At 37.6% G+C, this 17,028-nt stretch overlaps 1 protein-coding gene across 2 annotated transcripts in view; it reads right to left on the reverse strand.

Moving 5' to 3' along the window:
- Nucleotides 1-1,149: 1,149 nt before the first annotated feature.
- The window catches only part of ZYG11B (zyg-11 family member B, cell cycle regulator), a 69,791-nt gene continuing 53,912 nt past the window's right edge, over nt 1,150-17,028 (reverse strand). The window contains exons 11-14 of one of the 2 annotated variants that reach the window (XM_032428846.1): nt 9,802-9,999; nt 9,564-9,616; nt 8,934-9,031; nt 1,150-2,761 (exon numbers count right to left, since the gene is read on the reverse strand). In XM_032428846.1, the coding sequence (XP_032284737.1) occupies nt 2,571-2,761; nt 8,934-9,031; nt 9,564-9,616; nt 9,802-9,999 (540 nt within the window). In that variant the 3' untranslated portion in view covers nt 1,150-2,570. Of the gene's footprint in view, nt 2,762-8,933; nt 9,032-9,322; nt 9,468-9,563; nt 9,617-9,801; nt 10,000-17,028 lie in introns of those variants that run through there. The other variant, XR_004302336.1, reaches the window with a different exon arrangement.

Raw genomic sequence — 17,028 nt, forward strand, 5'->3', positions numbered from 1 at the left:
TCTGAGTGCACCAATGATTTGAGCAATGAGTGGTTCAACCCTAGTCTAAATTGTGCTTGAAATAGCACCTCTAAGCCACTGAAGAGGTAACCCTTGAAGGCACCAAGTACATTCCAGTATACACATGTAAAAGGGAGGCCTAACAGATTCTAACTGTAGACACAGGCCAGTTATGCCTCATAATTTCAATATATACATCTACTATATTTTAGCCAGATTCAAGACCTTACAGACAATTCTGTGCCTTAGTTAGATATACAATTTTAAGAACCATCCCAACCACAAAGGCACTACCATTTTTATATATGGGATGTGATCAATTATTTTGCTCTTAAGACTCAGAAATATCCCACCATTACCAATGCTCAAAGTAGTAAGTTTAGAATTAATTTTAAATATTTTTGAGTCTTCATCTATCAAGTTATTCTGAATAATGAAGGGAGTTATTGTTTTCTGTACATTTTTAGCTATTTCTGAAAACAATTTGTAAAGATAAAAACCTAAGATTAGCGTGTAAGGAACATGCATTTTTGTCTTGAACAAGACATAAGAGAAACTTGAAGCCAAACTTCTCACACAGGCTTTCCCTTAACTATGCAAGCTAAGAGACCTGAAGATAGTCAACATAGCTGGCAACTTCCAAGCTATATTTTCTACATTTTGCCTTAGACATTAAAATCTGGGAAAAGGAGGGAAAGTTAAAAGAATTTTCCACTTCCTCTGAAATAGACAATCTGAAAATTTATCTTGAGCCTATAAAAATTCCTTAAACCCATCAAGTCAGAAGTAACCCAGAATATAATATGGGTTTTAATGGTTCTAAATACCTCTTTTCTTTTAGTTTAAGTTTTCATCCCTGCAAAGGAGTACAAAATAATTCAAGTATGACTTTTGTGATAGTGGTTTGAAATACATATGTCAAAAATGTTATCAGCATACTAATAAGCCAGCTCCTTTCTAAATAAAAATGCTTCTAAATAATCACCATAATTTAAACCATTTAAATCTCTATTGAAGGGGCACCTGGGTGGCTCAGTCGTTAAGCGTCTGCCTTAGGCTCAGGTCATGATCCTGGGGTCCTGGGATCGAGCCCCACATCGGGCTCCCTGCTCCGCGGGAAGCCTGCTTCTCCCTTTCCCATTCCTCCTGCTTGTGTTCCCTCTCTCGCTGTGTCTCTCTCTGTCAAATAAATAAATAAAATCTTAAAAAAAAAAAAATCTCTATTGAAAACATATTGGCCATCTACGAAGAAAACACAATCATCTGAAATTTGTCATTAACCTCACTCACAAACTAAAATTTAACATGGAAATTAAGTTTCTTGGTGACTTGCTGCCTCCCAGCTTTCATTATTGATATAACGATAACTGATTCTTTACTATGCTGTAATGGGTATCATAAAGGAAAGGCAACTGTCTAAAAAATAACCCATCAAAAATATTTCCTTTTATGCACCGCAACTAGAATCATTATATTTAATAATAGCCTAATGCTTCTCATTCATTTTTGGCAGTGAGATGTGGACATCTTTCTCCAACATGAGAACATAAGATACATGTATTTTGAAACAAAAGAAAATTTAACTTCTTGTGACAAAATTTACTGTTGTTAACTGTATTTTAACTGAGCAGGTAATACCATGTGTAGTCTCTATTTCACTGAACAAAATAACTTTGAAATAGAGGGAAAAGAACGGTCAGTTTTAACAAGAGACAATTTTATAAAAATTCACATTTTCACAATAGCATGATGTATAGAGATTCAGACAGTTAAATCTTTAACACAGAATGCTGTAATATTTTACATTGTGATGCCTGGGGAAATATTTCTAGAGAGTAACCAGCAGTCCGTGTAGGAAACAGCAGCCCATGCTCCCAGGAATAAATATGAAGAACAAGCTACTGCTCACTGCCTCAGGAGAGGTACGGGTTCCAGAAGGATAGCTTGTTCCAGTTTAAGAACCATAAGAGCAGACCTTTCTCCAGTTCCTAATCTTTTTTCTCCCTTACTAGTTTTCTTTCTAATACATTTTTTCTGCCAACTACCCAGGCTCCAGTCAGTGAGTAGCTTTCAAAGAGGACTCGGATTTCCATTCTTTCACACTAAGGACATCTTATAAAAGGTACACAGACAGAGAATAAAGGCATTTTATACAGAAGCAGTATAAAACTTACAACTGAAGCAGTGCCAGAAATCAGGTTAACAGCTTATCTGAAGCTGCAAATTGATTGGAAGGGACTTTAAGATCAGAAAAGTCTGGCCTAAGGGTTCGTGCAAACTTTATCATAAAACTGTAGAATTTCAAGCACAGTAAGTTCAAACACAGAAAGATGTGGAAAATTTCCTAAAAGGCAATGACGAAGGAAGAGACCCTTCTTGCCTCAGAAGTTAAAAATCACAAGACAAATTAGAGACTGTTCACGTCGGCAGTACTGTACACCCTCAATCCCAAACTGATCTTACGACTCTTGTCATAGAAACCCCTAAAACATCACAGAAGATAAGATATTCCAAATGAGCCTATCACAAAGAGGATTCCTGTGATTCAATTATCCAACTACCTATGGCTATCAATTTAGTCTAGCTTGGGGTTGCTTTTTACAGGGAGGTGGTCTGCCATGGCGCACAATGTGTTTTTCTAAGCTGTCCAGAATGGCCACAGCAATCTGTTGGACATGGGGATCAGTCTGTTCATGTTCTTTGATGTTGTATAAATGCTGCAATCCTCCTTCCTCAATCAGCATGCTGCAATACCTTGAGGCTGAAAAAGAGGAGAGCTTTTCTTACAACACTTAAAAATTATACCACACATAAAAAAGTTCTATTTTCACTTAAATCTTAGCTATTTCGTTTTGACCACTAACATATGCTACAGCTTGATAAATACCTCTGTAATGATGTCTACACTGCAAGTCCCCACAAATAATAATGATTCTCAATCATATATGTATATATATATATATGATTCTCATATTCATATATATGGTTCCCTTATCAAGGCTACCATAGCTGGGTGGGGGGAGGGTGTTGGTCCCTCACATCCACAAGTCTCTATTTGGAAAGAAAGGACAGCTGAAAACTGCTTAGAGAGATGTTTTAACCAATCTTCCTCCTCGCTGCCCTTGTACTATAACTGGGACGGAAGAAATAATGAGATATGTGGAAATTTTAAAAGTTATATGGAAAAGCATAGACAATTACTTTAGACATGGTAAAAGAAACATTTGTATGTTCTTAAACTCAAAGTTTGATAAAAGTACCTTTCCATGGGGCAGGTTGTATGTTGACTGGTTAGGTTAGATAGTTTTCTCCCATGTGTTTTATACAAAAATGGAACTGATAAACCATTTTTTACCAAAAATAAATAAAAATCATAACCTTAAAGCACAGACAATCTGGAGAAGAAAATTTCGTTAATCCCAAATCACAGGTAAGATAGGTACTATTACACTTTTATGCGTTTCCTATATATTTTTTAAAAAATTTAATGTATTCATATTGTACATGTAGTTTTCCTTTTAAATATTTTCTTTGCCTTGTTTTTAAGTATTTCTTCTTTTTATATACACAACTTTTGGAAGTTTTTTTAGTTTTGGGGTGCCTGGGTGGCTCAGTTAGTTAAGTGTCTGCCTTCGGCTCAGGTCATGATCCCAGGGTCCTGGGATTGAGTCCTGCGTCAGGCTCCCTGCTCAGCGGGGAGGCTGCTTCTCCCTCTCCCCCTACCCCTCCCCCTGCTCGTGTTCTCTCTCTTAAATAAAATCTTAAAAACGTTTTTTTTTATTGGGCATCTGCCTTTGGCTCAGGTCATGATCCCAGGATTCTGGGATCGAGCCCCACATTGGGCTCCCTGCTCAGTGGGGGGCCTGCTTCTCTCTCTCCTGATCCCCCTGCTTGTGTTCCCTCTCTCTCTCTGTCAAATAAATAAAATCTTAAAAAAAAAGTTTTTTTAAATTTTAGTCATATTTATTAAAGTATAATTTATACACAATAAAATATACCCAAATTTAGTCTATTATTTGATGAGTTTTGGCAAATGTATACACTTCTGTAACTACCACCACAATCAGAATATGGAATGTTAAAAAAGTTTCCTTGTGCACCTTTGTAGTCAATCTCCTCTGCAGCCTCACCCAGGCAACCACTTTTCTTTTTTTTTTTTTTTATAAATTTATTTATTTATTTGAGAGAGCGAGAGTGAGAGAGAGAGAGAGTACATGAGAGGGGGGAGGGTCAGAGGGAGAAGCAGGCTCCCCGCTGAGCAGGGAGCCCGATGCGGGACTCGATCCTGGGACTCCAGGACCATGACCTGAGCCGAAGGCAGTCGCCTAACCAACTGAGCCACCCAGGCACCTGGCAACCACTTTTCTAATTTCTATGATATAGACTACTTTTGCCTGGTCTAGAACTTCACGTAAATAAAATCATACAGTATGTATTCTTTTGAGTCTGTCTACTTTTGCTCAGCATGACATTTTTGAGATGCATCCATATTGTTATACACATATGCATGTTGTAGTTTTAGGTTTTTCTTTTTTTTTTAAGATTTTATTTATTTGACAGAGACACAGCGAGAGAGGGAACACAAGCAGGGGGAGTGGGAGAGGGAGAAGCAGGCTTCCTGCGGAGCAGAGAGCCCGATGCGGGGCTCGATCCGAGGACCCTGGGATCATGACCTGAGCTTAAGGCAGACACTTAACGACTGAGCCACCCAGGCGCCCCTGATTTTATAATTTTTCAATCCCATCAGTAATGAATGAGAAAGTTGTTTCACATCCTTGCCAACACTTGTCATCATCCATCTTTCTGTTTATAGGCAGCCTTCCTAGTAGGTGTGAAGTAGTGTCTCACTGTGGTTTTAATTTATATTTCTCTATGACTAATGATGTTGAGCTTCTTTTCATCTGCTTATTGGCCATTCATGCGTTCTCTTTGTAGAAAGTCTATTTAGATCCTTTGCCCTTCTTTAAACTGGGTTATTTTTATCATTGAGTTGTAAGAACTCTTTATATGTTCTGAAAACATGTCCCTCATCAGCTATATAATTTGCAAATAATTCCACCATTCTATAAGTTGTCTTTTCACTTTCTTGGTGGTATTCTTTGAAGCATAGAAGTTTTAAAAATTTTTTTTATTAAATCCAATTAAACTAGTTTTTCTTTTGTCACTTATGCTTTTGGTGTCCTAAGAAGCTATTGCTTAATCCAAGGTTATGGTGATTTATGTCTCTGTTTTCTCCTAAAAATTTTATATGCTTTTATATATGTAGATGTGGTTCTTACATTTAGGCCTTGGCCTCATTTTGAGTTAATTTTGAGTTAAGTTTTATATACGGTATGAGGTAAGGAATCAAGTTCTTTCACATGTGCCTATTCAGTTTTCCCAGCACCGTTTGTTGAAAAAACAATTCCTTCCCCACTGAATAGTCTTGGCACCCTTGTCAAAAATCAATTGACCATAAATACATGGATTTATTTCTGGACTCTCAATTCTAATGCACTGACATATATGTTTGTCTTAATGACGTTCAACATCTTTTCATGGGCTTACTTGCCATCCATTAATCTTCTTTGGTGAAGGGTCTGTTCAACTCTTTTGTCCATTTTCTTTTTACTTGTATTATTTTCTTATTATTAAGTTTTGAGAGTTCTTTTTGTTTTTAAAGATTTTATTTATTTATTTATTTGAGAGAGAGAGCACAAGCGGGGGGAGCAGCAGGCAGAGGGAGAGGGAGAAGCAGGCTCCGCGCTGAGCAAAGAGCCCGATGTGGGGCTTGATCCCAGGACCCTAGGATCATGACCTGAGCTGAAGTCAGGTACTTAACTGACTGAGCCACCCAGGCACCCCTAAGTTTTGAGAGTTCTTTTTCTTTCTTTCTTTTTTAAGGATATTTATTTATTTATTTATTTGACAGGGGGAGAGCACAAGCAGGGGGACCGGGAGAGGGAGAAGCAGGCTCCCCACTGAGCAGGGAGCCTGATGTGGGGCTGGGTCCCAGGACCTGGGATCATGACTTGAGCCGAAGGCAGACACTTAACCGACTGAGCCACCCAGGCGCCCCAAGAGTTTTTTTTTCTTTTTTGAGGATTTTACTTATTTATTCGAGAGAGAGCAAGAGTGAGCACGAGAGGGGTGAAGGGCAGAGGGAGAAACAGATTCCCCACCGAGCAGGGAGCCCAATGCGGGGCTGGGTCCCAGGACCCTGGGATCATGACTTGAGCCGAAGGCAGACGTTTAACTGACTGAGCCACCCAGGTGCCCCAAACGTTCCTGTTCTTTTAAGTCACCCACATGTGGAACTTTGTTATGAGTACTAGGAAACTAATATGTCATACAATAAAGATAATGTGATTATTAAAAATCACGTTGTTAAACTTTCTAAAATATGGGAACATACTCATTATAATGTGTGAAATAGGTACTATTATTATTCCCATTTAACAAAGGTGGAAACTGAGATCCCAGGCTTAATAATTTGCTCAAGCTGGCCTACATAGTAAGTGCTGGAATATGATTTGAATCCAGGTAGATTCCTGTGTGCCCTTAACTACTATGCCATACTATCTCTTAATTATTAAAAGCTGTAAGCAGCATTAGAACTTTTAATGCAAACTGAGAAGTTAATTCCATTTAAATATAAACCAAATAAGCCTGGGAAGCAAGAATACAGAAACCTGAACTACCTGAGTTGGAGATAAACTACTCTAACATTCCCCAATTACAGTGCATTTTATTTATTGTCTTTTTTTTTTTTTTTTTAAAGTAATCCCTATACCCATTGTGGGGCTCGAACTCATGATCCCCAGATCAAGAGTCTCATGCTCTACTGACTGAGCCAGCCAGGTGCCCCTCCAGTGTATTTTATTTTTATTTTATTTTATTCTAGATTTTATTTTTAAGTAATCTCCATACCCATTGTGGGACTCTAACTTACAACTCCAAGATCAAGAGTTGCATGCTCTACCAACTAAGACAGGCAGGCACCCCCCCCCTACAGTGCATTTTAGAATAAATTTTTCAGGGTGGTCACTCCACAGAGTAAACTTAAAAGAACACCTACACCTAAAAGTAGACAAAAAAAAAAAAAAAAAACCCACTTATATGAAAATACACTATTCTTTATGTTTTCTTTTCTCTTATAAAACTGTGAAAAGCCCATTGCTTGAGTAATAAGGAAAGAAGCCTAGAGATTAGAGGCTGGGTATAACATGGGATAGGCTGTTAAGAAACTAGGGAGTTCTCAGAACCTGTAGGGACAATAAAAGGAGGAAATTTTTGGATCAGAGACAGCTTATGTTTATGAATAAACTGGGAATTTAGTAGGAAGGGTCAGAAAAGCTTCCAGGTAGAAGTTTAGTTGGGTACAAAGCAGTTTTGTCTGTCACATCCCATTCCCTAAACCCTCCTCCCCTGTCTATCCCACAGAAAAGAGCTTTTACTGAGTCCCCTTTTTGCAGTATGCACTGAGTTTTCATCAAAGAATAAGAAAGTATCTAATAAAATGTTACTGCTCTTTTCTACAAGACTATTGTTAAAAACAACACTCGCATTTCCTATATAAGGCCATTTATAATATCACCACTATCGAGGTTCTATAAAAGAAATTTAATTTGTAGTTAATTGCTCAGAAAAGCTTTCCCATGAGGATATGGAATAGTTTTTCCTCCTTATATGGAAAGAGAATCCTGTAGCTGATTATTTGTAGCCCCGTCACAAAAAGAACATGAATCACCATGTATGGTCTACATATTTACATTCTATTATTTTCCCTATAGTCTTTAATTTCTTTTCAAATTATTTTTCCTTGATCCTGATTTTTTTTTTTTTTTTTAAAGATTTTTTATTTATTTATTTGACAGAGAGAGATACAGCGAGAGAGGGAACACAAGCAGGGGGAGTGGGAGAGGGAGAAGCAGGCTTCCCGCTGAGCAGGGAGCCCGATGCGGGGCTCGATCCCAGGACCCTGGGATCATGACCTGAGCCGAAGGCAGACGCTTAACGACTGAGCCACCCAGGCGCCCCACCTTGATCCTGATTTCTAATTTCAAATATTTTAATTTATACTCAAAGTGTTTTTACAATTAAAGTGTTCCTGTGTAATGTTTCAAATCATTTATGGAATGAGTTTTTATTAATAAATAAACAACAAAGCGTTGTATCACAACCCTCAAAAAAGAGTAATACAGAATCTGATCTAAATTCTTGCTTCTCCAGAGACTATGGGTGCTGAAAGCAGTATCTTATTAAACAATGGGATTTTGTGTGGATGAGGATTGGGCACTGGAATGAACCATAAACACTGGATTGCCTTAAAACTTTTGCTTTGTATATGGACTCACTGTAGGCTCCTAATCTTCATACTCCATGAGGTCAGAACAGTGCCTCATTCATCACTGTCATTCAGTATCTAGTATTACTAAGCTAATTCTGAAAGAATAAATTTAGTTTATAACCTAAGATTCTGTCTCGCTCTTTTTTTTAATGATTTTATTTATTTATTTGAGAGAGAGAGAGAGCACACAAGCAGGGGGAGGGGCATAGGGAGAGGGAGAAGCAGACTCCCCACTAAGCAGGGAGCCCGATGCAGGGCTTGATCCCAGGACCCTGGGATTGTGACCTGAGCTGAAGGCAGACGCTTAACGACTGAGCCACCCAGGTGCCCCAAAAGACAGATGCTTAACAGACAGGCGTCCCTCTCTCTTCTTTTTAAAGTAATCTTGCTGTCCTACATGGGGCTTGAACTCATGACCCTGAGATCAAGAGTCATATGCTTTACCAACTGAGCCAGCCAGGCACCCCTAAAGATTCTCTTATATTGTATCTTTTAAAATCTGTATCCTTAAAAAAATCACTTCACTATACCACATAGAAATGGTTTTCCTGCCTAAGGAGAATTTCACTGAAAAAAGAAAAACATAGTTCTTTTTGGTACGTACGATTCTTGCTGCAGACATGCTGCATGGCCCAAACTGCCCATAGCTGGACTCCTGGCGTTGTAAAACAGCCAAGTAATGGGAAAAATGGATTAAAGGACCTAAAATTTCAAAAGAAAAGAGTAAAAGTTACATCCTATACTTAGTGTCATTTTCTAAAGCAAAATTCCTGAGTTTTTCATTCTAGAAATTTCATCTACTATTTTCAAACTATAAGTGAACTATAGAACATCTTTTCTTTGTCTTAGCCCTTTGAGAAAGGATCGTATTCGGATAACAACCACAACCCTGAGATCACAACCTGAGCTGAAACCAAGAGTTGGACACCCAACCGACCGTGCCACCCAGGCGCCCCAGCTGTCAGGTTCTTGTGTGTAGGCACCATGTCTTACTCATCTTTGAATTTCAAGAGCACAGAACAAGTCCTTGGCACTGTCTTCAATAAATGTGGAATGAGCGAAGAACTGATGAATGACAGGTAGCAGAAAAAAGTAAAAATACTCTGATCCTTTTAAAAGTCAGTAAAAAGACAGATGCCTGAGGGAAAAATACATTATATATCTAGTAGGAATGATCTCTAAGAAAGCAAAATGACTAGGTTACTAGCTTAATATTAATTATCTTGTTAATTACCTGTATGCTACCATCTCACACTCTGGAGTTGGCCATTTCAGAATAGCTGAATGCTGCAAGACACAAGACACACAAGAAAGAACACAATATTTATTTAGCACTGCATTGTTGCATTATGAGACTCTGACAGTTTAACTACTATAAATGAGCGCCCGGCTAGCTCAGTCGGTAGAGCATGAGACTCTTAACTACTATAAATGTTGTTTGTATGCTTCTATGAAATACCAAATGACCCTACCAGATCATCCAGAAGAGAATTCCTCTGGCTACGGCTCAATGTCCAAGCTTGTTCACCTCTAGATATTAAATGGGCAATAATCCCAGCTGCAAAGTAACTGACTTCCACTTCAACACTATGTAGGAGGCTACTGATGTGGTCTATGAAATCCTTCCACATTAATTCAGAATGCAATTCTTGTACTTCAGCGATATTATTCTGGAAAAAAAGAAAATATAAAAATTAAAGTATTATGAATAATAAATGGCTAAATGACCCTTTACATTCTAAGAAGGAACCCACTGTGCTTAATAATAACAGTCTTCACATTTGTGCATATGCCAATACATGTTTAAATAATAGCAGTCTCTGTTCCTTCTTAGAATGGCTTCCCTAGGCAGTACATAAGAAGACCTCTGTTCACATGGGAAACAACTGAGGGGTTTCCAATTTAGACTGTTGTTGATCTTCCAAAGGATCTAAAATCCAACTTACTATTCTGAAGATTAATCCTTATTCTTAAAACTTCATTTGATCTACTATAAAATAGCAATTTTCTTCCTAACACGTTGATTCCATTTCTTAGGAACCAGGACCCTGAGCTTTTGATTGTTAAGAGACTATTCACTCCCTAGCTTAAGTCATTCTATAATAAATGAAAGTGAAAGGCATCATGTCCAAATGTATACTTTGTAAGGACTAACAAGTTTTCTTCTTCAATATGAAAAAGAGTGAGGATAGAAGAGACAAGTTTAACTATATACACTTTAGAATGCGTATAATCTATTTTTCACCAGCATCAATGATTAATCATCACCCCTCTCTAATCTCACACATTCAAATAAGAAAAGGCATTTCAGGGGCGCATGGTGGCTCAGTTGGCTAAGTATCTGTCTTCGGGTCAGGTCATGATCCTGGGGTCCTGGGATCGGGCCCTGCGTCAGGCTCCCTGCTCAGCAGGGAGTCTGCTTCTCCCTCTCCCTCTGCCCCTCACCACTGCTCATGCTTTCTCTGTCTCAAATGAATAAATAAAATCCTTAAAAAAGAAAAGAAAAGGGCGCCTGGGTGGCTCAGTCATTGGGCATCTGTCTTCGGCTCAGGTCATGATCCCAGGGTCCTGGGATCGAGCCCCACATCGGGCTCCCTGCTCCGCGGGAACTTGCTTCTCCCTCTCCCACTCCCCCTGTTTGTGTTCCCTCTCTCGCTGCATCTCTCTCTGTCAAATAAATAAATAAATAAATAAATAAATAAATCTTAAAAAAAAAAAAAAAGAAAAGGCATTTCACATTCGTTTTTCATATTCTTCCCTATTTATATTTTTCACGTAGCATTTTTATAGTGACAAAAACAAGAAAAGGAAGAAAAAAAGGAAAGTAAAGAAACAAACCCTCTGAGAAGAACACACTTGGAACTTAAAGCCCCAGAAAGATGACACATCACAGTGCTAAATTACAATTCGCAATGAATACAATCCATAATAAGTAAGAATCATCAAACACAACAGTAGATAGACTCCCCTCCCCAAACTTCATACTGTGAGATAGTAACCAATAAAAAAAAAAGTAAAAACAAACAAAAGACCGCCACCCCCCCCAACAAAGACACCACTATTAAAACAAGAAACAAAGGAAAGATTTGGAATAGAGCAAAATAGAGCATCAAAAGAATTATGGCCATTATTGGGGAACCTGTCTGTCTCAGTTAGTAGAGCATGCAACTCTTGATCTTGGGGTTGTAAGTTTGAACTCCATGTTGGGGGTAGAGATTAATTAAAACAAAAATAAAGTTCTTTTTTTTTTTAAGATTTTATTTATTTATTTGACAGAGAGAGACACAGTGAGAGAGGGAACACAAGCAGGGGGAGTGGGTAAGGGAGAAGCAGGCTTCCCACGGAGCAGGGAGCCCGATGCGGGGCTCGATCCCAGGACCCTGGGATCATGACCTGAGCCGAAGGCAGACGCTCAACGACTAAGCCACCCAGGCGCCCCAAAAATAAAGTTCTTAAAAAAAAAAAGAATTATGGCCATTCTTTCCTGCCATAAACAAGTTATTAGAAAACCAGACAAAATATATGAGAGAACTTTTTTTTGATAGTGGGCAACAGGTATACAAGAATGTCTATACCTGAGAGAAGGTATTCAAATGGGGCAGTTTCCAGGATTGCTGTGCAGGTATGGGGAGCCTAAAGAGAATCTGGCAGTATTTGCTGAATTGAGGAGACAGAGATCAGTGATCAAGATGGCCAAGGAAGCAAAAATTCGTAGAACAGAGTACTAGAAAAGAAAAAGCTCCAGAGAGAGAGAGAAAGATACCTGCAGAAGGATCCCCTCAAATCCTTGGCTGGGTAATGATGCAGAGTGAAGCTCCATGAGGCTAGAGAAAGAACTACCAGAAAGTAATACATGAACACATGCCCAAATCACACAGGGTTAGGAACAGTTCACATTTCCATCAGCCAGAGTGAAGACACCACATAATAAAGCATTGCATAGGAGTGGAGCTAAATTATGATCAGTCCCAGGATAAAATCTAATCTGAAGCCACTATAACAAAGCAAATACATATGCTTCGAAAGGAACAACTTGATCTGTAAGTAGCCTAACTGTATGCCAGAACAAAGTCCAAGACTCTTTAAAGAAAAATAATAAAATCCAGCAAAAATCAATGTAAATTCCACAATGACTGGCATACAAAGAGTCAGGAAAATATGATCCAAAACCAAGAGAAAAATCAATCACTAAAATGGACGCAGAAATGACAGGGATAATAGAATTAGCATACAAAGACTTAAAACAGGTACTATAAATGTTATAAATATGATTCAGGATGAAAGGAAAACATAAACCTGAAGACAGAAAATGAAGCTATAAAAAGATTTAAATGTAACTTCTAGAAATAAAAAGTATTCATATATATATACACATATATATGTATATATATATCTGAAATGAAAAATATACCAGATGAAATTAGCAGCAGATGAGATGTTGCAGGAAAAAAACCCTAACAAACTAAAAAACACAGCAACAGGAAACCGGGAAACATCTAAGTGAAAACACAGAAAGAAAAGAAAAAAAAAAAAAAAACTCTTGGGAAAAAAGCCAATAGATTTCCTCTGTGACCTATGAGATAATAGTAAGCAATCTCACATACTGATAACTGGAGTCCCAGAAAGAGAGATGAGAGAGGGTACCCCCCCAAAATAATAATACATATACACATATATATATTTATTTGAAGATATAATGGCCAAAATTTTTCCAAATTTGATGAAAATTATAAACCCAAAAATCCAAAAGAAAAAATATCCATTTAAACTCAATAGCCAGCAGAAATTTATTTTCTTTATTTATTATTTTTTTAAAGATTTTATTTATTTATTTGAGAGAGAGAATGAGAGACAGAGAGCATGAGAGGGAGGAGGGTCAGAGGGAGAAGCAGACCCCCTGCTGAGCAGGGAGCCCGATGCGGGACTCGATCCCGGGACTCCAGGATCATGCCCCGAGCCGAAGGCAGTCGCTCAACCAACTGAGCCACCCAGGCACCCCTATCTTCTTTTTTAGAAATGTATCTTTGAAAGTAAAAGCAAGATTCTTTTTCATACAAACAAAACCTGAGCAAAAATTCATTGTCAGCATACCTACACTAAAAGATATGTAAAGAGTAGTATGAGAAATATGTTGGCAAATATAAAAGACACATTTCTCATCTTTAATTCTATTTGATGGAAGATTGATGAGAACACCTACTTCTGGCCAAGATTAAGTAAAACGGGGCCAGAGTTACTCTCCTATCTGAAACAACTGAAACTGTTTGAGGGCAGGAAATGATAAAAAATGATTAGAGAAAAGTTCCTAGCATTCACACAGGTGATGAAAACAAGCATTTTTTATCTTAGACATCATCATTTTCTTCTCTAGAAGTTTTGGTCTTTATTATATCTTCCATGTTTCTATTTAACTTTTGAACATATGAAATATATATTTTTTTTTTTTTTTAAAGATTTTTTATTTATTTATTTGAGAGAGAGAGAATGAGAGAGAGCAAGCACATGAGAGGGGGAGGGTCAGAGGGAGAAGCAGACTCCCTGCCGAGCAGGGAGCCCGATGCGGGACTCGATCCAGGGACTCCAGGATCATGACCTGAGCCGAAGGCAGTTGCTTAACCAACTGAGCCACCCAGGCGCCCAACTTTTGAACATATGAAATATATTTGTGATAACTGTTCTACTGTCCTCTGCTAATTATAACATGTGTCACTTCGGGGCAACCCAAAATGGTCAAACTGTTTAAAAGTAAGTTTATATCTCAGAACATAGTTCAAGAATATTTTATAGGAAAACAAAAAATATCCAGCACCCAACAAGGTAAAATCACAATGCCTGGCATCCAATCAAAAACTCCCAGGCATGCAAAGTGGCAGGAAAACACAACTCAAAATGAGGAGAATAATCAATCATTTGAAATTGACCCAGAAGTGACACATTTATTTTTTTTTTAAAGATTTTATTTATTTATTTGACAGAGAAAGACACAGCGAGAGAGGGAACACAAGCAGGGGGAGTGGGAGAAGGAGAAGCAGGCTTCCTGCAGAGCAGGGAGCCCAATGCGGGGCTCGATCCCAGGACCCTGGGATCATGACCTGAGCCGAAGGCAGACACTTAACCGACGGAGCCACCCAGGTGCCCCGAAGTGACACGTGTTATAATTAGCAGAGGACAGTAAAACAGTTATCACAAATATACTTCGTATGTTCAAAAGTTAAGTAGAAACATGGAAGATATAATAAAGACCAAAACTTCTAGAGAAGAAAATGATGATGTCTAAGATAAAAAATGCATTGGATGATGGGCGCCCGCTTCTCCCTCTCCCACTCCCCCTGCTTGTGTTCCTGCTCTCGCTATCTCTCTGTCAAATAAATAAATAAAATCTTTAAAAAAAAATGCATTGGATGGGATTAATAGCAGATCAGACATTGCAGAAGAAATGATTACTGAATTAGAAGGCATAGCAATGGAAACTATCCAAATTGGAACATACATAGAAAAATGAACAAAGAAAATTAAAAGAGCACCAATGAGCTGTGAGACAATTTCAGGCAGTTTAATGTATGAGAAACTGTAGTCTCCAAAGTCTCCAGTGGGTTGGGGGCAAGAAGAACAGTACAAAAAAAATTATTTTGAAGAAATAATGGCCAAAACCTTTTCAAACTTGATGAAAACTATAAACCTATAGATCAAAAGCTCAATGAATCCCAAATACAGGAACCATGATGTAAATTACATCAAGATACATCATAATCATATCACTTAAAATCATTGCTAATCTCTTAAAAGTAGCCAGAGGAAAAATCATGTACATACAGAAGAATAAAGATAATGATGACATCAGATTTTTCACTTAAAAATGCAACTAAGAAAAAAGTTAACATCTTTAAAGTACTGTCAACCTAGAATTCTATATCTGGCAAAAACATCTTCCAAAAACGAAGGTTAAGTAAAGATATTTGCAAACATATAAAAGCTGAAGAATTAATCAACAGTAGATGTGCACTACAAGAAATATTAAAGGATGTCTCTCAGGCAGAAGGAAATCGATATCAGATAGAAATCTGGATCTACACAAAGGAAAGAAGAGTATCAGAAATAGTAACTATTTGGGTAAACATTTAAGTATAATTATTTGAATGTCCTTAAAAGATAATTGACATTTTAAACAAAAATAATGTCTGTATGGTTTATAACATATGTAAAAATAAAATGCATGATAATAGCATCAAGGAAAGAAGAGAAGAAATGGAAGCCTACTATTATAAAATTCTTATACATATATATGTATAAGAAATGTATGAAATATATTTGAAATTGTATAAAATCACTTAAAGGAAGACTGTGATTAAGGATGTATACTACAAACCCAATGCAATCATTAAAATAACAAAGAGTAATCACTAATAAATCAAGAGAAGGGATCAAATGGAATCATAAAAAAAACTTAAACCAAAAGAAGGCAGAAAAAGAAGGGAAAACGAAGGACAGATGGGATGAACAGAAAACAAATACCAGGTTAATGAACTCAAATCTAACCATGTCAATAATCACATTAAATTTAAATGATCCAAACAGCCCAAATAAAAAGCAGATTTTCAGACTGGATAAAAAAGCAGGATACAAGGGGCGCCTGGGTGGCTCAGTCAGTTGAGCATCTGCCTTCGGCTCAGGTCATGATCCTGGTGTCCTGGGATCGAGCCCCACATGGGGTCTGTGCTCAGTGGGGAGCCTGCTTCTCCCTCTCCCTCTGTCTGCCTGCCTACCTGCCTATCTGCCTACTTGTGATCTCTCTCTCTCTGTGTCAAATAAATAAAATCTTTAAAAAATTAAAAAATAAATAAATAAAAAATAAAAAAGCAGGATGCAACGTACATAGCTGTCTATAAGAAACACACTTCATTTTTTTTTTGAGAGAGAGAAAGAGAGTGTGTGCACAGGTGTGTGCAAGTGGGGGATGGGAGATGGGGGGGTGGCAAAGGGAGAGAGAGAATCTTAAGTAGGATCCAAGCCCAGCGCAGAGCCCAACAACATGGCTCAATCTCACAACCGTGAGATCATGACCTAAGCTGAAATCAAAAGTTGGACGCTTAAATGACTGAGCCACCCAGGTGCCCCAAGAAACACGCTTTAAATTAAAGACATATACATGTTAACAGTAAAAGGCTGTAAAAAGGTAAACCATGTTAACCTTAGTCAAAAGAAAGCTGGAATGACTATATTAAATGAGACAAAGGAGATTTCAAAGTAAAGAATATTGCCAGGGATAAAGAAGGTCATTTTATAATGATAAGGGGTCAATTAATCAAGAGGACATTTTAACAGTTTATGAACCTAACAGAGCTTCAAAATACATGAAGCAAAAATTGATATAACTGTAAGAAGAAATAGATAAATCAACAATTACAGTTGAAGATTTCAAAACTCCTTTATCAATAATTGCTAGAACAAGTAGGCAGAAAATCAGTAAGGATACTTGAATAATAACAACAAATTAGACTGATAGACATTTATAGGACATTATACCAAGAACAGCAAAATATACATTCTTCTCAGTGCACATGGAATATTTACCAAGATAGATCATATTCTGGGCCATACACAGGTCTCAATAAATTCCAAAGGACTCAAATCAAAGTATGTTCTCTGCCCACAAAAAAACTGTTAGAACCAATATTTTAAAATAAATTTTTTTTTTTTTT

Source organism: Phoca vitulina, unplaced genomic scaffold (assembly GCF_004348235.1).
Source record: "Phoca vitulina isolate PV1807 unplaced genomic scaffold, GSC_HSeal_1.0 scaffold2, whole genome shotgun sequence".
Taxonomy (NCBI): domain Eukaryota; kingdom Metazoa; phylum Chordata; class Mammalia; order Carnivora; family Phocidae; genus Phoca; species Phoca vitulina.